This window comes from Lonchura striata, chromosome 6 (genome assembly GCF_050655825.1).
Source record: "Lonchura striata isolate lonStrDom1 chromosome 6, ASM5065582v1, whole genome shotgun sequence".
Taxonomy (NCBI): domain Eukaryota; kingdom Metazoa; phylum Chordata; class Aves; order Passeriformes; family Estrildidae; genus Lonchura; species Lonchura striata.
In genome coordinates, this window is record NC_140708.1 from 18,662,258 (window position 1) to 18,683,459 (window position 21,202).

The 21,202-nt window shown below is 35.3% G+C and overlaps 1 protein-coding gene across 50 annotated transcripts in view; it reads left to right on the plus strand.

The window, feature by feature from the left end:
* KCNMA1 (potassium calcium-activated channel subfamily M alpha 1) overlaps window positions 1-21,202 on the plus strand; it is a 428,996-nt gene that overhangs the window by 340,834 nt on the left and 66,960 nt on the right. For 34 of the 50 annotated variants that reach the window (XM_085583422.1, XM_085583424.1, XM_085583425.1 and 31 more), the window contains one exon: window positions 19,608-19,701. In XM_085583422.1, coding sequence (XP_085439548.1) covers window positions 19,608-19,701 — 94 coding nt within the window. Of the gene's footprint in view, window positions 1-9,707; window positions 9,792-15,073; window positions 15,368-19,607; window positions 19,702-21,202 lie in introns of all 50 variants that reach the window. The other 16 variants (XM_085583432.1, XM_085583417.1, XM_085583419.1 and 13 more) reach the window with 3 other exon arrangements.

A 21,202-nucleotide genomic window follows, 5' to 3' on the forward strand; every position in this document is an offset into this window, starting at 1 on the left:
TTAGTAGTCACTAATAAAAATACTATGTGGCTCATACTTCTAGAACTGGAAGCAGGGGCAGCCAACCTATTTCTTACCTAGGCTAGGAAAATCTATTAAATTAGAACAAGAGATCTTCAGATTTTATCAAGGTCAGTGTGGGTCCAGCAGAGTGGATCAGCCCCCAATCTTAAAGTCAGAAACAACTTACATGACAATTTTTCTGGGTCTTTGTATTTTCTACTGAGTACCTAGCACCTTCTGAGGTATTTGTGTACGCCAGGAAACAGAACCTCATGAACTATTTATGTTCAGCATGAAAAGAGGAGATTGTTGTCATATAACTCCATATGTGGTTCTTGAAGTGCCACAAGACAAGTGCCCATGCTGTACGGTTGCTTTGATTAGAGTTATAGTAGACAGGAGGGGGTTGGACAGAACACTTGAGGAAAAGTTTTAATTTATTTTTAAAAAATCATAAATACATTTATTTCAGTATGTAAATTCTTAACTATGTTGATAATATACTTTTGCATATATTAAAGTTCCATCATCCTTTCACTCTTTGAGACTATTCATCAACTCCTTTTAGCATTTTTTTTATAATACTATGATATATCTTTCCTTATGATACTTTACTTAATAGTGAATGCTGTAATTCTGTGATTCACTTATTATCAAAGATTTTAGGAAGCATTATGTGTGCTATCTCACACAGACATGCTTCACTGATACTGATCAGATCTTGTTAGCACAGTACAATTATTCTCAAAAGGAAGGGTGGAGAAAGCATTATTACTGTGTAAGATATGTCCAGTGTTATCTGGTCAAACACTTCTATGTGCATTTTAGTTTGACTGGAAATTTTACCTTGGAAAATGGGGAACAAAAGTGCCAGAAGGCAAAGATCCCAATCTTGACTGTGACACTGACTTACTACATGACTATAGTTCTTCTTCCCCTCAGAAAATGAAAATATTGTATTCTCAATCTATTATACTATATTACATTTTGTGCTTAGAAGTGCTTTGAGATCTTTACATTTTGAAGTCCTAAATATAAGCCTGAATGTTGTTTTGACATAGTTATTCCCCTTCAGAGGACAATTTTCAGATTTTCTGATCTTAAGAATGTAGATGCATAAGAATGTAGATGCATAGCAAGAATGAGAAGAGAGTGAAATGGGGTACAAGACAGAAAGAAGGTGTGGGGAAACTGCCTTAACTGTCTTGCTGCTGTCTAATTTAGAGAGGCTTAGAAGGGGTATACTGTATGAGAGGGCAGGAATAACTTGAGTTTATCTGCATCAGCAGAGAAGTATCTCACTGCCATATTCTTTAAATAATCTGAAGTTTTCAGCTGCTTCTGAACTTTAATTGGAATGCAGTAAATCCTTGTTTACTCTGAGGAACTGCTGAAGGAAAACCAAAAATTCATTATAGCATCTTTGATCTTTGTCATGCAATTTCCTTTGTTCGTTCTTGCGTAAAAGATTTTGCTTGCACTATGCATGTTCCTTTCTCCTAGTCCCATGTTCCTGACATTATCTTCACTCTCTCACTCCATGATGCTGTATGTTCCCTGACACAGCATGTCTGACAGTATGGAGAGAGATTTTACATCACCCTATGCTATGGAGGAAGACTGGCAACAGGAAATGGAGGCTTTGTTTCTGAGCAAACTCTTCCAGAAGGAACCTTCAAGTTTGTCATCTAACAATGGACATAGTTTAGTGTAAGATTAGTCCTGTTTCTGTCATACTTAGATGATCCCTTATAGGATTGGTCAATAAGTAAAAATAGCAGCTTGACACATGGACAGTTATTTATAAGGCAAGATAAATATTTGCCTAGCTGGTAAAGTTTTATTGGCTGGTAGGACAAAGACTCTTCTTGAAGAGAATAAAAACAATTGCAAGTTTTGAGCCAAATGTAGAGATGATGCTTATTCCTGTTCCATGAGCAATATGGAGTAAATCCATAGGTGCAAACTGATACCATATTTCATTAGTAGGCATTGGTCCAAAGATTATTTTTTTCTTTTATTCATGCTTTAGCTCTATTAGAATTATTCCTGATCTACCAGAACATGCCAGGACTGCCAGGTTCTCTGTGATCAGTCAATCACAAGATGGGCATCAGCAAGGAAGTGATACAGTGTTTATTTAGAATTGCAGGGTATGAAAATGACTATAATTCACTTGATGAGACAGCAGAAGGACGAGAAAAAGTGAGATGCACTGCTGAATAGAACAGGGTGTACTTTTCTGGTTTACACTACATACTGTCCTTTCCAACATATGGGACATGTTTCCCAAATATTCAGATGACATGCTAATATTTCTCATCAGTAATGGACTCCTAACAATTCTTGTATCCTGTCTTATTTTTGACAAGAAACACTGTTTTTACTTGGTTGTAAACAAAGCAAATAAGCTTTCCAATGAGTGAAACATAGTTTGCAAAATTTTGGATGCTAATAACTGCTTTTGGTGTTCCACAGAAAAAAGTATTTACCCTCTTGTGTGTGGCAGCACATTTTGCATTCTCCTGATGTAAAATTTTAATTTTTGACAAATTACATTTTGTGTAAATTGAGACATGAAAGTGTAATTTTTGTTTCATTTTATGAACAAAATTCTTCAGAGAATTAAAGTTTTTGTTTTTTTAAAAAGATAAAAAATTTTTAATAGTTCTTAAAAGATTTTTTTTTTTTGCACCAAAACTTGTGTTCTGTAGGAAAGTTATTCAAGAAAAAAGAAATAAGTAAATAAATAAATAAATACATATATTAATAATTTAATTAAATACATTTTGATTATTTGTATTCAAGAGTCTCCCTGCCCTGAGTAACAAGATATACCTTACTGATTTCTTCATTCAGACATGGGAGAAAAGATGAGAAGACAGTAGGGCTGAAACACATGTCAGTCTCAGCAGAGATTCTGTAATGATAATCATGGTGCAAAGATTGCAGAGCCTGGAGTCAGTAATGTGATCCTCACTTTTTGACAGGATCCTTCCATACAAGGAGTCCAAAGTGCAGGCATCTTACACTTCAGAGTTCCATGACTCAGCAGAGACCCTTGGTTATGTTTGGAAGAGGAGTAGATGAAGAAACAATTTGCAGTGCCAGGGAAGACAAGCCAAGAATCCAATCACATAGTCTGGACATGACTCATCTTACATCAGTGTGAAATTCTGTAAGAGCTGGGATTGACATTCTTCTAACTTGCTGACACCAGATCCTCCTGCATATTAATTTATGAATTCTGTGCCCTATCTGCACTTCATTGCCATTATCATATGGTTAGGGTGTTCTTAGAACTCCCTACATCTGAATTTGCCTCTTTCAAGTATAGGATTATTTAAATTTTTGTTTCAATTCCCCCCTGTTATCACTACCACATGTAGTTTTTTATTAGAGCATGATCTGTGGAGAACTTTCTGTCTTTCAATTTTTTTTTCAGAATAATCTCTGAAAATACTATCTCCTACTTCAATGAAAGTGCCTCCTCTGTTTTTGGATTCAGGATTTCTAGTGTTAGCATGTCTGTTGGCTGATCAAACTTAAAAGGTCTTTTTGATTGGCTGATTGAGTCTTTGAATGCTGCAGCTCATTCATCAAAAGTTTTACTGGTACTTCTGTGGCTAAATAGCAAAATTCTTCTTTTGCATTTAAAATTGTAGCTTCAGGGCATGCCAGAATCATATCTTTAGTTTCATACATTCTGCCTCAATACTCAAGCCCCACATACTCCTCAGGAAACATCCTGAAATTGTCCCTTGGCTCTCACAGATTTCCCCAGCAGTATTCTTGAGTTCTGCCCATAAGGAATATAAAATATGTCAAAATATGTGTTTGGTTTTAATCTGCCCTTAGCATGAGTCTTTTGTGTGCCCTCTTCTTTCTCCTCAGACAGGACAAAATAAAATCCTCAGAGGTAGAGCTCCAAGCAATTTGATTTTGGAAGATGACTTTCTTGACAGCTGTCAGTGTCCCCTGAGCATAGGATTTCTGGATGCTTTCAGGATCTGACTCTCAAAACATCTGGCAGCAACAGTATTTCCAAATATATTGGCATCCTGTGGCATTTGTGTTTGATATAGTTTCTTTTAGGGTAGTAACTGACTTGTAAATCTTATGAAATTTCATACATCAATTTTTTCTTTCTTGGAGAGAGTTCCTCAGCTCCAGGTGATTGTAGAGTTTATTGTGAAGTTGCTGTGATAATACAACAGAAATCCTGGCAGTTCTGTGGTTTCCTGCAGAATCTTCTTTCCTTTTTTTTTAAATTTTATCAGTCTTCTCTCTTCCTTATCATGCTACCTACTCTGAAAAGAGATGTCACCTGTATTTAATTTTGTACTCTCAGTGTTTTAAGTGAATTTTGTGCTGAGCACACCAAGTGTTCTATAGGGCACAATTAAGTAACCTGCTAATTCAACACCTTGACAATCCTCTCCAAAATTCTCCATTGCCTTTTTTCCTCTCCTCTTGAGTCATTGCACTGTGTGAGAACAGTGAGAGTGCTCTGTTGAGCTCCCTTTATTTCTTTGGTAATGCCCATATTCTCATCAAGGATTGGTTAATGAATCCAGAAGTACCAAGCACAATGCAGTTGGGTTTGATGAAATTTTCTTTCTAAAGCTGTTCCTCATCATGGGTTGTGATCTGTGTGATCCTTGTCATGAACTAAGCAAGGTTGGCATCTCCCTGTAGCTTTAGTATCAAAGTAAAAACGACAAAACATATGTAATTCTTTCTTCTTTTTTTAACATGGATATCAGATTAGTTGGATAGATTCAGTATTACTTGCTTTTTCTGTAGAGAAAGCTAGCCTATGTAATTTTATGGCATTATGGTTGGTCTTATATGAAGTGATTGTGAGGTGACATGCTTTTCCCCTCTCACAATATTTCAAAAGAGTTGAATCCTAGTTGCTGCAGAAATTTCAATCTTATCAGTAAAATAGTTTTTTTTTTTAGTAATAGGGAAATCATTTGGGAGAATTCATTACAGTATATTTTTTTTATTTTACATGGAGATATTTTGAGCCTATTCAAGTTGTGTTTGAAATATATGATCCTTGCTATATACATTCATCCTTTTGAGTATTCCTTCTATGAGAAATCAAAATGATTATGTAACATTGTTATTAGTTGTAACCACTGGATTTCTCAGCTTATGCTTTATTTTCCACCCTTATGGAAAGCCCTTGCTTCCAATAGCAACCAATTTTGGCCAGTCTGCTGTGAACTTTCTGCAGACATATGTGAGTTTTGGGGTTTTTTGTTATTTTTGTGCTGTTTTACTTTCTCCTTTTTTTTTTTTTTTTTTTTTTTTTTGCTGGTATTTATCTAAAAATTATGTACTATATTTCCCTAAATTTCCATAGCAATTGATTGTATTTTGTCTCAATTTTTGCTATCACTATTTTTGCTATTGTTTTGTAGATTTAATCTTAGTTATTTAAATCTTGGTTGTTTTGATATTGATAGATCTTACAGGTGGTATTTGTTTTTAGATGCATTTCTTCAGAGCAACAAAAAAGCTTCACAAGAATGGAGTACATTGTGGAATACACCAAAGTAGGGATCACTTAGAAAAGAAATACTAATTTCTTAGTATTATAAAGAGTATTTAACTGTGTAAGTGATAAAACCTGCATATGTGACAATAGCCTTTTAATACAACTGGTTCAATCTATTTGATTAATTTTTATGTTTACCTTGTGGCTTACAGTACTTTGCATAAAACAATTTCTTTGTTAACACTGCCTGCATTTATGAAAGCCATAATTCAGCTAATAGAGTATTGTTAAACTGCAACCAAACTGCTAAAAATCTCTTCTGATAACAACATCTCTATATATAAGAACAGCTGAGAAATACTGCACTATATTTATGCATGGATTTGTAGACAGAAAACAGCACTGGGTCTTGAAACTCCCTGTAACCAGCAGGTGGTGGTGCTGGCTTAGAAATCATTAGTGGTTGAGGAGCCTGCAAGAACTTCATTATGTGTTGCTTTGCTAAGGAAACAATTTTATTAGAAAAAATATTTCAGATGGCTCTTTTAAACTGTATACCATTTTCCCCATAGAGGTGTGTGCAGTGTAAGCACTTGCTTCTAGAACCAGTGTCTATGTAAATAGGCACAGCATTTATACCTTACATAGGAACTGATGATGGCCACACAAGTAACAGCAGTGTGAAGACCTCCATCCCAGAGGAATATTACAGCTAAGTCTGAAAAAGTGCTGGGGATCACTGAGCCTGATCCTGTGAAAATTTAGTAAATGGAAGTTCTTCACTGATGTGGGTGAAAACTGAATAAGACTAATGATAAGAAAGCCAGAGTTAAATGCTAATATTTCAGTTCCTTTTGTTCAGAGACGCAGACGTTTCTACATAATTTTTTCAAAGATAAACACAAGCCAAAAGAGATTTAATGGTATCAAATTTTACAAAGTAAAAAATATGAAGAAACCCCTAATTTATCAGTCACAGACTAACTACCTAGTTAAAAACAGAAACAGCCTCAGCCAAATCCTCTCAAGTGTGTTTTCAAAAGTAATGCAAACTCATGGGGAAGCAGAGGAAGAATTGAAAAAGGTATACATAAAATCTTAGAATTTAAAAATACAATCCCCTGGATTTATAAGAAGTGCAGAAAAATCTTTACTTTTTTATGGTATTAGCAGGGACCTAGTCTGTCTTCTTGTAATGAGCAATGTAGATTAAATTTTATTTCAATTTAAAACTTCAGGATATGCAGGTTAGAATTACACTGAAAATATGTATTTTTAAGATGTCAAGATAAATTATCACTTCTAAATGGAAAACCAGAGTAATAATTCTAATTAAGTTTCTGCAGGATGAAATCTACACTTCCCAATGTTCACAAGAAGGAAACATTTGCAGCAAGACTGAGCTGAAATTTGTGGAGCCCTGCTCCAAAGGCATGGAAATATCGCTTTCCTGTGCACTGAAATACTCTGCCTGACAAACACAATCTATGCTGTAAATACAGTATTTCTAATCCCAAGGAACAGGACAATCACCAAGGACTCCTGTGCTTTTACTCCTAGTTACTTCAAGGAATTGTGTATTTTTCTGTGAATTTAATGGAACTGTGGAAGTGTGAACAGTAAAGTGATCATAGGCACAATGATGAGTAGCCTTTCAATTTTTTTTTTTTTTTTAATAGTAGCTTTTTTTTGTCCACAAGTAGAACTTCACTGTTTTCTGCAGTGACTGATCAGATTGTGAATGTGTTTAGTCACAAAGGGGAAACTTCCTTAACTTTGTAAAAACAAGACAGATTCCTCTTACAGTTTAGCAGAACTGCATAACTACAGTATGCCCTTGCTAGTGTTGCAACTTCTTCCTCTGTGTCCCTTATAGTTGGTGTCAAAATCTTTGAGGCAACAGGACAAAGGACAATACACTTTGGGTTGCTATGCAGTGAAACAAGGAGAGTCTGTGTCAATGCATGGAATATTATAATTTGCTCTGTGTTGCTACTCTTAAAGAATCTTCCAAAGACGTGTCTTTTGGCTTTACATGTCACACCTTGGGGAACTGCCAAAGGGCTGCTCATAAGGAAATCAGTGCCCTTTTATTGACACTATTTTTTTTTAAGGAAAGGAAATAGAAACATAGAAATAAAAAGAATGTTATTTATTATTCAGAAATAAAAATAATGTTAGAGGCACACTTTTGTGTCTAATGAAAAAAACAAACCACCAAAGACTGTAATAACAATATCACATATGAATATAGTATATTTTTTATGGAATGTATTCCAAATGCACTTTTCAAACAGCAGTAGCAACATCACAGTCTTACATCTGCTAGATCTGAGAAAATTAGAGATTAACAGCCACAATTTCACATCATTTGGTCACTTGAATTCTAGCAAGATCTGTGAGTAATAAAATCTTTTAAAACAGAATTGACTGCAAGTGAGCCACCCAAGGCTATTTAACCTAAGATCAGTGGTAAAACTAAATCCCAGTCAGGAGATTCCCATTCCTCTGCTTGTAGCCATGGGATCATCAGCTAGTCTGTTAAAATGTTAACATGTGTCTTTGAGCAATCCTTTTGTACTTTGCTGTGCTGGAAACAGCAGCTGGGGCTCCAAAATCATAGTGCTATAGCTGCTTGTGACTTAGTAGGAACCACAGGGTCTGAACAGCTCTTTCCTGACACATGGGGTAACATTTTCTATAGCTCCTCCTCCATGTTCAGAGCAGAACAGCTTGTAATAATGAAGTAACATAATTTAAAATTTAACCCAGCATATTTACACTTGCCATACCGATGAGACACTTTGACTTTCCTTATTCTCTGAAGTGCACTCTCAAAAGACAAAGTTAATTCCCTTCACTTTGATGTTTGTCTGGAGAACAGACCCCCCTGAAAACAGACCATGTTCTGTTTTAAATTCTACAATTTAGGCACATCTCCATTTCTTCGCCCTTTCCCAAAACAAACTTTACTTTATCCAAATAGTATTCTGTATGGATATGGCATGTGGAGAAGTCAATTAGACAATTCAATGGACAGGGGGGAGAAACAAGTCCACTGATGCTTTGCTTTTTTTTTTTTTTGACTTTTCATTTGACAGTATTCCAATAACAGTATAATGACTTGAATAAACAATTAGAGAGTGAATCATAATTTGAAAAGGCAGTGGAGAATGAAGACTGAAAATCAAGAAAAATGCATGTGAGAATACTAAAATTTGATTTAGAAAATATGTTCAAGGTTCAATGGACCTATGACTTAGTCTAAATATAAATTAGCATTTGATTAGGAATTGAAGTAGCTTTTTTCCTACTGTGGAAACTTGGCAGGGAAAAGAGAAGATGTTTGTTATGTGCAAATAGTGTCCTATTGTCTATATACCTCTGTATTGGAACGAGAAACCAGATCCATAAAATCAGAAGCCTTTCTTCTCAAAATTGCACACTCCAATGTCTGTAAAATCCTGTATACATTGGAAAGGTATGCTTCTCATTTATGACAGCATGTACATGAGTTATGAACAGCTCCTGATCTAAAGTCCACTGAAGTCAGTTTTTTCTGACTTTAGTGGACTTTTGATCAATCACAGTTTGGAAAGCCTTAAACCACTTCTTTGCTTGCTGAAGTCATAGTAACAGAGAAATGATAATAATTGATACAGCATTCATATTAATTATGTTTTTGAATTACACTGGAGGAGCAAAGAAAGAATACCATATTTCTGTGGTAACCTTAGGTAATTTCTCTACCCTTAAAAACAATACAAATGGTGTAAATCCATATGCCAGACATTTTCACCAGAAGATTAAAGTTATAAGTTTTCTGGGTTTCCAAAGTCCCTTGTAGTCTCTTTTTCATTCTATATACAAGTTACTCTAAAAGATCAGGAACTTTAAGTCTGTATTGATTTCACTGAATATCAGAGCAGCCATCTTAAATTAATAACAGGATCCAGCATGGCAAGATTCCACATTTGCTGTTAACTGTCTTTTTTTCAGCATTCAAGGAAAAGCAAAGATGAGAAATAGATCTGTATCTGAGTTTCAGTTATTAATGTGGGAGAATAATTAAGACTGAAAGACCATGTATTATTAATACAAAATTTAAGTACTGGATACTAATAGAAAGGAAAAGGAAAAAAAGAAAAAAGTAATAGACACAATACATTCGTTTTGAAATTTTATGTGCCTTTAGCCAAAGGTACGAGCCTGGGAGAAAAAGAGGGCAAAAAAGAAATGAAATGTTTCTTCATCTGCAATTTCAAGGAGAATGTCTCACGTAAGCACCATTCAGTATTTGCAAAATGTTCTGATGATGCATTCTTGACATTCTTGGATCTTGATGTTTTATCTGCTTCAAGTGGCACACACTGCAACTAAAAGCCAGCCTCACCTGCTTTTCTAATGGTGTTAGTGTGTAGATATGCAGCATATCATTTTGTATTAAAAAAACAGAGTGAAATTAATTTCCCTGAGTTTGTAATGCACATAGAAACAAAAGCAGCAATCCTGTTTCATTTAAATTACCATTTCAGACACCAAGCGAATGCTGCTCCGCAGTTTCTAAAATTAACATTCTTGTATCTCATCAAACACCATTATATTGTTCTTTCTAGTCAATGATTTCATTACATCTGTTACCACCAAAAAAAAATCAAGTAAATTTGTAAAATAAATAGTTCATTGGCATAAAATTATTTTTAGAGGATGAATAATGTGGGTTGGTTTTTTATTTCCCCAACAAATAACAAATGTTTTGATTAAATCATATTTCAATACTATGCTAAATTCCAACCCCAGCTGATTTGGCACATTTTCTTTTTTGAAACTACCTTTGATAAGAAATGCATTACAAACTCATCAGTTTAGCTTCCTGTTAACAAAGAGACAGCAGCCGTCTGGATTATTCTAGATCCGCAGTGAAACTGCCACACTATGTATGCTCAAAGTAAAGCTGTGCAAGTTTGACAAGGGGCAGATGAATCCAGGAGTTATTGTGCAGGGGTTTAAGTCTATGCGGCAGCTGACGGTTGAAATAATCATCTATACATCGCTCTGAGCTAGCTGAGGAAAGGTTGAAGCTGTATATTTTCAACATATCTAGCCTAATGGTTAATCTGTTGTCTTGTACAGGGGGTGCTGGGTGGAATCACAGCAATAGCTGACAGTTTGGAGGAATTGCTGTGGGTATTTTCAGTTGCCTGATTCACAAAGTGGTAGGTAGAAAAAAGTCTAAACAGGCTTGTCATTGAATGAGGCAAGTCATGCTCACTGTCACTCCCATCAAAAGAACTCTGGTAGCCAAAAGCTCAATCAACATATTGATTATTTGAATTTAGTAATACAGAGCTGCGGCTTGTCTTTACCCCCTCCCCCCTCCATGAAAGCTGAGCCAGATTGCAGAACTGTGACTGCTCCTTTGGTCAGCTTGGAAGATGTTCAGGAGAAAGACATTGGTTAAGTTGGGGGAAGAAATAAAATATTTCTTCAAACCAAAATAGTTTAACTGTTAGAAACACTCTCTGTATTTCTAATGCTGGATCTGACATATCTTCACAGTGACATGGCATTACTCACTACAGAGATTAAGGGGGTGCAGTATGAATTAGACTGAAACAAAAATGAAGTATCTGCAAGTGACAGCTCTGGCTGATGGCTGCCTATGAAGGAAAGCACTGTGCTAGTGTCTGGCGGAAAACAGTGCTGAAAGCCTAGCAGCTGATAGAGATGGGGGAGGAAAGGAGCACTGGGTATCGGTGGTGGTTGTTTAGAATGTCTGGTTTTGGTCAGGATATTTTTTCTTCTTTAAAACACATTTTCATCTTCCCTTCCAGGCAAATCATGCTGAAGCCAGTTTCAGCCATTTTGTTGAAAGCGCTGTACTGGTATTCTGCCTTGTTACATTTAAATTAAAGCTCAGCCCAGTTTTAAGTTATGGCAAGTGTATGCTCACAAAGAATAAATAGAAATTGCCACAGGCATTAGTTTAACTACATTTGTTGTTTTAAAAATGTTCAGGGAGTTGCAGATTGCAATTCAAATTATCTTCATTATAATAAATAAAACGTATAGAAATAGAAACAGGCATTATTCCCTAACGCAGTCTGTAGGCAAGTGTATATTCATTGAGCTTGAAAGGGAGTTCCTGAGGGTGGGGGTAAGAAATAGGAATATATGCAACTTCAAAATACCTTTATGATTGCATTAATATATCACATTTTATACATATTATTTTTTTATCTTTCTAATGGTGACAGGCTTCTTGGGCAAATTCTGTTCAGCATTTATTAAAAGCAGATAGTGTTCACCCAGGGTACAATTAGAAAATACTACAGAAAATGGAATTTCTTACCCTTACTGTACTTTTATCCTGTTCCTTAGTGTTTGCCTTTCTCAAAAAGTAGCTTAAAATTTGCTCTCAAAATGGCTCTCAAAATATTTTTAGGTAATAATAATGCCTTATGGATACATGCCGATATACTGAACATTTTAAGGAACTTAGGCAGCATAAACAATGCAGGCCTTTCCAATGGTTTGCATTGGAAATAAAGTCATATGTCATTCCACATAAAAATAATTTCATCTGACTATGACTAGAAAAATAGTCCTGTTTTAGTAGACTTGGTGGGCCTAAACTCATCCCATACTTGGAAAAGAACCCTGGTGGATTTGGAGGTTGTGATTTGATGTTGCACAGTGGTACAACAAATTACCCCAAACCAGACAGTTTGATTGCCAAAGCTAGTGAGGCAGTGACAATATGTAAGGATGTATTTAGTTCCTTATAATTAACAGCAATCTTTGTTTCCTAAATATATTTTCTATGGAAATCAGCCCACATAATAGTGCAAGAACCCAATCTGATTTTAAAGAAATGATTAATAAAAATCAACAGTCTTGCTGAACAGGGGAATGCTCCATAAGTGGTTTAGGTCCTGCACACTATAGTCTGTATCTGCTGAACTTGACCTGTGTTTCTCACCAGTTGTACAGAACTGCTTCATCCAAAGGCTCCATGCTTGCTCATGTAGTTCAGGATGTATCCTGATGGCCCCATGTGTGTGGCACAATGTGCACCTACAGCTTGCCAGGATATTTACACTAAGAGTAACCAGTTTTACTCTTCTGTGGTAAAAAATACATGTAATTGTAGGAGGAATGGAGAAGGAGATTATTATCTCTATCAAAGACATATCATTCAGACATATTATTCTGTAATCCTTGCTTTTGAAGATTGAGCAAAAAGACTTGGGCCATAAACTGTTGGAGGAAGAAAGAAAATTGTCCTATGTACAAAGAATTTCATGACTTATCCACTGTGTGCGTTCTTCCACTTTGATCTAAGCTCATGCCATAGGCAGGAGTCTAGAAGTCATGGGATGAAACCAGTAGTTAGAACTTTTAAATCTGGAGTACTTTGACCAAAAAAAATTGGCAGTTTGTTATGTCCATGCTCAGTGATAGTACCTGTCCACACTGTTGGAAGTAAGGGGAAGTAACGTAGGTTTTAAGCAGCTCAGTCTGCCTTCCTGCTGAACAAGATCATGTGGTGCAATTAAATATGATGCCAAGCTCCAGATATGAAGCCATACCAAAAGTCAAGTATTTTTGTTCTGGCACATGCTGTGCTACTGCAAGCACAAAATCTTGGGAAAGCTTGAATTTGTCTGCATGGAATATGCCATAAGATGTACAGTACAGTGGAAGGTTATTGCTTAATAGTCAGGTCTGGTATCTGAAACCATCACTTACTGAACTCCAGAAGAGACTGTAAAAAGATTATGGTGTTTCTTACAACTTGATTGGAGGGTCGATAAGCTAAATAGATTCTGGTCTTCTTCCATTTCATGTGAAGATACTTCGATACAGGATATGGATTTTTAAAGATTATTTCCAGTATTATTATCTACACTTTAAAAATAGAACTGAGTTGATGCATATCAAGGTCTTCAGTGCTTGACCAGTGACATGGGTAGGGAGATAGTTCTCTGCAGATATATTTTTTCATCTGAAAATTATTTCACTTGGAGGAATATCAAAAGTAGAAGTACAAAATTTGATAAAAAATCCCAGTAACTCTGAGGTAAAATTGATAATTTTCAAGTAGTGTATTCAATATTTTATACAATATATTTTATTTTTGTGGCAGTATTGCTAATCAAAGATATATGCTCTCCTCTGATGATTTAAAATACAAGTGAACTCTGGTGAGTATGCATTATTATTATTATTATTATTATTATTATTATTATTATTATTATGTTACTTCTAATATTAAAAATCAGAATAATATCATAAATTAGACTTTAATTATTTTCTCACTATTTTTTCAATCTACCTCAGTCAGAATAGTAGCAAGCCATCAAAAAGTCACTGAATTGGAATGGGTGCTTTGTCACCAGCCAGTTCAACCTTGTTAAAAGGTACCTTCAAATGACTCTTGTAATTCCTATACAGTCACCTTTTCTGTGAGAGAGACAGATTTTGTGCTTGAAGAAAAATGGCAAGCATGGGAATGCAATTATTTTCTTCTTTCCTGGTACCAGATGGTGTTTCTAGCTGGTGGTAAACTAAACAAAGATCCCCAAAAACATGCTGACCTCCTCAAATACTTTGCCTCTACTCTCTGCTTAATGTTCTCCATAGAATCTTTAAGGCAATTGAAACATGGAAATGATGCTTCAAGTTTATCAGTCCACCAACTACACCCTACCTAAACTTCATACTTCCATATACATAACCAAATATAAGGCCTTAGCAGCTCAGTTATATAACTTCTTTTCTATACTATACTCATTCAGAAGGTAACAAGCATTAGGAGAAGATCTTTATTGTGTATTTTTATCAAAAAAACATTTTGTTGTTGGTTTTCACTGAGGGTGCTGTTTGTTACAGGTACTAGTAGATGGGGTAGTGTTAAATAGCCTTGATATGTTATCAGTGAAAGACAAAGAATCACCATTTTAAGCTAAATCTATATTTTGGAAATGGAATTTTTTAACTTTCTTTTCAGAGGTACTATGTATGACCTCCTTAAATTTACAGTATGCAACACTGTTGAATACTCAACAATTTTTATGTGGGTTCCTTAAAATCAATTTAATTCCATAAGTATGCTTGCACAATTTTGGAGTTGTGACCTTATGTTTTCTATGATTCCTTATTTATTTTAATAGCAGCAGAGTGCTTTACCTCCCCTGTCATTTTCAGTAGTTTCAAAGAAATAAACATCTTCCACAGATAGTAAATTTCAAAGCCCTTATCAACACGCCAAAATAAGTATTACCTCAGGCATACTACCCTAGGATGGGATTATTGCTTAAAGGTGATAATATTGTTGAATAATCCTTCTATAAGTATTCTTTTATAAAGAGTCATTTTTAGAGGGGGGAAAAAAACCATAAAAAAGCTGCAGGTATAAACCTTTATCTCTGCTGTTGGAACTGATACTTTAAGCTTTAGTGTCTGTATTTCCACATAATATCAAAATTGATTCATGCCTGTGGTTTGAAATAGTTTTTAATACAAAGAAATTAATTTAAATTTTTTCTCATTATTTAGAAGTAAAGAATGCAGCTAGATCAAGTTACCCAAAATGTTCATATCAGTTCAAGAATGCAACTACTAATGCATTGATTGATGCCAAGTCCACTGAAGGAATCCCGGAACCTGTTCCACTTGTTAATAACCGTAAAGGGAGCCTCCTCCTACCCAACAACCCCTCGCTGCTGCACCTTAACTTACTGAGTTCTGTTGAACAAGGAAAATCTACCTACTGTAGATTGCAAAGGGCACTCAGCTTGCCTGTAAAATACCGCTACCATTCCCAAAAGCCTGGGGTGAACCAAGATCTCCGTAGGTAGCCCAGTAGATGGATGCATAAGGCAATACAGAATGGTTTGTGCATGGTTGTGCAGTCTGTTTTCAATGTGACTATGACATTACTAATGCTCTGTTAAGTGCTTACAGATGTGGGTTTCGCCAGATGTGGTGATTAATAAGTTAATCGAGATAGCTAGTCAACTAATGTCTCTGGGTGGTTTGTGCTTTACCTTTCAAAGGATTTAATTGCTTTCAAGCATTTACATGCTAGGCAGAATAAACTTACCAGGTATCCCAGTTCATATGATGTTCAGGAACATCACTGTTATTTCAAATTTCAGCTCTTTTTGGTGTCTAAAAAAGCATCTGTAAACTAGTTCAGCTAGTGACCTGGGAGAGGTAGTCAAGGAGACAGGGTTGTTATAAAAATAGTTAGAAAATAACAAAGAAAAAAGTTATTGACTTGTCCACTGTTTTGGAAGACTTTCCTTTTGTTTTGCTTTCAAAATGAAATGAGGACAAAAGTCAAGTAATATGTTGTTACAGATGTTCAACTCCACATTAAGGCTGTTTAAATTACCTGCACATCTTAAACCAATTCATGGAACATTGTCTGGAGGTTATGTCATTGAATAATGAACACGCTTTACTCCAGAATAAGCAAACCTGTTAAAACATCAGTGTAACTTTAAATTAAACTCCAGCATAAAACTGAATGCCTGATGTTTTTTTAGCATTGAGCCTTCCTGAACTGCAAAACTGTTATTAGACCAGTGAGCTCTGGATTGTTACAGCAGTACAATAAGTGTTATACTGAGGGGTGTGCAAACAAGCTCTTGAATATTAGAATTCAGAGGATGAATTGAGTTCCAAATCTATAAAACTCTGTGTCCAATTCTTGAGCTTATTTCCAATTTTCATGAAAGCGGTAAAAAAAGTCTTCATAACATAATATGGCTGTAGTTAATACAAATCCTGTAGTATAAATACATAAAAAAAAGGAGACTCATTAAAAAAGCAAACATACAATATCAGAATTGAGTTGTCATATATCACAGCCCCATTATTCAAATATGTTTGTCTTGCATAAGAACAAGAAAATTTAAGACTACCTTTTAAATTAATGCAGACACAGAAACCATGAAACTAAAATATTTAATAACCTTACTAAAAGTTTTGCTATATCCACTTCTTTAAATAGGCATGAAATTGATAGGCGTATCTGAAGGATAATAATTAAATATGTTTTATATCCTACTTACTACTAAGAAACCACTTGTGAGTTATCACTGTGACATTTTTGGGAACCAAGCCATAGGTAATAGTGTCCATTAGATACCATTCACATATTTCAACTTCTTGTGTTCCCTTCCCCCATTTGTATGGAGTTGTGTTGCTAAACTGCAGATGCCCTGTAAACTCTGTGCAGAGATTTCAATGAAAAATAAAACTTGATTTTCTGTCATATGATTAATATAGATCTACTTCCATTGCTACAATGAGAATAAATGGCTTTCTTGATTAAGCAACAAATTGAGATCCCTCGGAAGGCTTTCCTAAGAGGTATTAACTAGTGAGCCATGCTAACCTTGGACTTGCCAGGCAACTGGTGACAGTAACATAATTTGAATATGACAAGCACATACCCAAAAAGGAAGCTTATTTATTGCAGATGCAGTTCCAATAACAAGTGCAGACTTCTAGAAATATACTTCTAAAAGTTGTTCTTTTCGATGGTTACTAGTAAGGCTTTCATTTTAATTGAGTGGCAGGTTAGCATCACTTGGCAGCACTGGAGAACATAAATGTTGGACCATAAAGTACAAAAACATCCTTATTGTGTTAACTTTTGGAATTTGAAAGGATCAGACAGAAGTCTTATTAGCTTGCTGAAGACTTGGAAAAATATTATTTTTTAATATTGTTTTCTCTTGTTCAGAGAAAAAATTCTGGTTATAATATTATCTACAGTTGACTTGTGCTACTGTAAGACTTTTGCCTATGGTCCTGATGGCTGTGTATCTTCCTTGAACTGTTAAAATTGTATAACAACACACTTGTGGTGCCATTCTGCATCTCTGGACAAACATTCTGTAATCCCATGGTAACAGATTAATTTGAATGAAATTTAGAATTTTTACTCCCAAGAGAGCAAAATAGATCATTTGTTGTTTTCTGGAAGGAACATTTTGCATGGTTCTTGTTTATCTTTTAAGAGGTGGAACTGAATATTTGTATCCAATAAAGAACAAGAGAGCACAGTGCAAATCTTGACAGCTATTGTTTGTGTGGAATAGCATGCAAATAACTTTATGGTAGAGAAGTTTAAAACAAGAATATGCCATTTTCAAGAGAATGATTTGAAGAGGGTGTTCTGAAAAGCACAAAGACTTGCAGTATTTTGCAGTCAGAGCTGCAAAGATATTACCAAAAACCAATTCTGTGCATGTTCACTTCATGGTACACATACCTAAAAACTGAAGTGATCTAATTTATTATGTGCAAACTGTCACAGAAATAAAATTTCAATTTGTATATTTTTGAGAATTTTCTGTCGGCTTATTTATTTCTCTTATTTATTTCAGCCAAATTTGACTAACCATTAATAAGCATTTGCACTATAGGGCTTTGATCTGGAAAAAGAAAGAAAGGTCAAATGAGAAGAAAATTCCTTTGTCTTTAGGGATGCTGCCCAAGAAGAGAAGAAACTTAGTGAATGAATCATTATTAGACAGTCTTTGTTCTGCTCTAACTATTATCTTTTAAACCACTCTTTGGCACACTTATTTTGGGATTAGCTTTGTTTGGTTGCTTTGGTTTGTTTTTTTTCTGTTTGCAGTGTTTTCTTTGGTTGTGACTCCTTTATGCTAGGTGATACTAGGTCATCTAAAAAGAGAGCAAAATCTATCTTTTCAGGGCCCAGCCCTTTGGTCCCAAGGCAAAATGAAGTTCCATTGCAGGCTTGGGCAACAGACAGAGGTGGTAGGCTGGAATGCAGTCTGTAATAAAATAGTGTCAGAAGAGTTGTAGCAAAAGGCTGTTGCTTAATTTCTTCACAGATGAGTCTGGTGCAGGTGATATATAACCCATTTTTGTTGTTTTCCTTATGTATCTTGTTACAAGTAGTATATTTTTCTCAACCTCTGCTTGTGCACTGCTAATGTGTACTAAGCTCTTTAAATATAGCAGCTACTACTGCTAGTACTAATGTCTTTCCTTTTAGCTTTTAAGTAAAAGCTTCCTAGGCATCAGTTATATTATCTTCTAATTCATTTTTCAGTTAACAGTAGGATGGGAAAAAGTTTATTTTTTTCTTCTTTGTATCAGAATAAATTAGCATTAGTATGAACCTGAGAAAGCAGGCATGAGTTTATTCCTTTTGATAGTACATGTAAAAGTTACATACAGATTATCAAGTGCAGTTACAGTCTCAAAACAATAATGGTGGTTAATCCTTATAGATGAGTTCTTAGGAAGCTGCACTTGTTTAAGCAATACATATTGTGACATTATTTATCCAAGAGTACTTTATGACTGACAAAACTATAAGTGATTTTCTATCTAGAAATCAATCTGTCCTTGAAAATGCACCTCATCCTCATTAAAAGATTGCATAATACATGCATTCTCTGTTATACAGGTATTGTCTCCCCACTTCCATTCAACCTCATTCTGTTCACTCCTGTTAAAACTCTGTTTGGGAGGAGAGTAGAGCAATGAGGTCTGACTTGTGCTGGAGATCTCTGCACAATGGCAGGCTGCATTCACATTCCTGACTAACTGAATCATTGAACATCAAGGCATTGAATATTTTACATCTCTTCATGAAGGCTCTGTCGTTTGGCATGTGAGGAGCGAGAACCAACTGGTGTCTAGTTCATTAGCAAAAGCAGGCTGGCAGCTGTTATGTTGATATTGAAAATAGTACTTTATCTGTCTGGGAATACAGCAGAGCACTAATTCTATTTTTCTGTAGCGCAGATTAACTGATAATAACTCTAAGAATAACCCGAATGTGGTCCCCCCGTCTTTGTTTTTGAAGTATGAAACCAATTTGAACACCTGTGTTCAAAACCCTGGTATTCTTCTCTGCTTCTCCTTCAAACCAATCTCTTCGACTAACATGTATTTGATTTTTATTACTGTTGGCCTATGTTAGCAATGAAGTATCAGTGCGTGAATGGACATAGAGTGTGTGTTCTTTGCTACTTCACTTGTATTTCATATTGCACTCAGAGCAGTACTTAATCTCATGAGTTCCTTATATTTCCAGTTGAAGATGAGCAGCCATCAACACTATCACCCAAAAAAAAGCAGCGAAATGGAGGCATGAGAAATTCACCCAACTCCTCACCCAAACTGATGAGGTAAGACTGTAAGAAACTCATATCTTCATCTTCTTTCTTTTTTCCTTCCTCCTCTCCTCCCCCCACATCAAAAATAAGGGGAAGGGGTGAAAAAAAAAGATTGTTAGATGGTTTCTGAAAGGCTGAAGTATTTATTCTGTCAGCTTGTCAGCAGTTAATGATAGAGCTGGAAAAAAATTCTGTCATGAAAAACAGTTTGAAAAGCTGTTTGAAAAATACATAGGCTTTAAAGTCTTAGCTGTCACCCTGTCCTGTCCATGTGTAGTTCTTAAACAGCAGTGGCACTAATGATAGCACTAACCAATCAGGGGAACTCATGTGGTTAGTTTGCCTCAGGCAATTCTCTTTTTGTTGGATTCCCTCTGAGTACTGTTTTCTGTACTTAAGGCCATATGTGAGATGTATCATCACAATCAAAAATGAACCTGAATATTACCTTCCTTTTATCCTGTCGATTGAAATCAAATTTCTGTTAATTGATTTAGACTGATGAAAAAGTCTAATAATATATGTACTTGCCAAAGCAAAGTTCAAAACTAACACAGTTTTAGTCAAGCTAAAAGCACATTAATTATGAAATACAGGGATTTTTAAGAGAGTAGTATATACTCTAAAAGTGGATGATGAAAACAGCATCTTCTTAGTGATATTTTCCCCTGTTGCTATGTATACATTATTTTACAATAGTACTCCGTTGTATAACTATGTGGTTTCCTTTAATAGAACAAATTACCTCTAAGAGATTTGTTAAAACTAGAACTGCAACAAGAGATTGTTATCTATTAAAATATTATGTGATTTGCATTCTATCTCACTATGTCTTGCCTTTTACCTGCTTAGCTCAGTCAAAATTGGATCCCATAGTAGACACAGAGTTTCCAACGAGGCTGTTCCTGCTCTGTTTTTGCATATCCTATGTACCCGGGCTAGACCTTCAGTCCATAATTGTATCCATAAGTACCATAGCAGATATTTTCCACTCCATGTGTGTACATATATATGTACACATACACAGAAAAATGTAAACTTATCTGCATTTATAAACAAATCAGGGGAATTTGAGATTTATGTGTGTATAACTGTGCCTGCTCACAGAGGATATGTGAAAAAAAAAAATTATGCAAATTTATAGTTCTTTCCATAAATAAAATCTACTATTTTTATTATTGACAATGATTTTGTTCCTGTAACGATTCTGGATGCAGGTAGATGATATTTCTACTTGTATTTCAGTCAGTAGACTGGAATTTTATTTGGGCAGTTACAGAAGCATCCATATTTGTTTATTGTTTCTGTAATATAGGGCATATTCAAGGACATAACTTCCACAAATCGTTTTCATCTCTGTTTAGACTACAGAACCAAAAGTGAGATTGATTCACAGAGAGAAAATGCACCCAGCTGTGGCTTTTTTTTCCCCCTATTGACCATCTATTTCTGTAGAATGTGTCATTAAAAGTTCTCTGCCTTCCTGTTAGCTCAGCCTTGCCCATATGACACT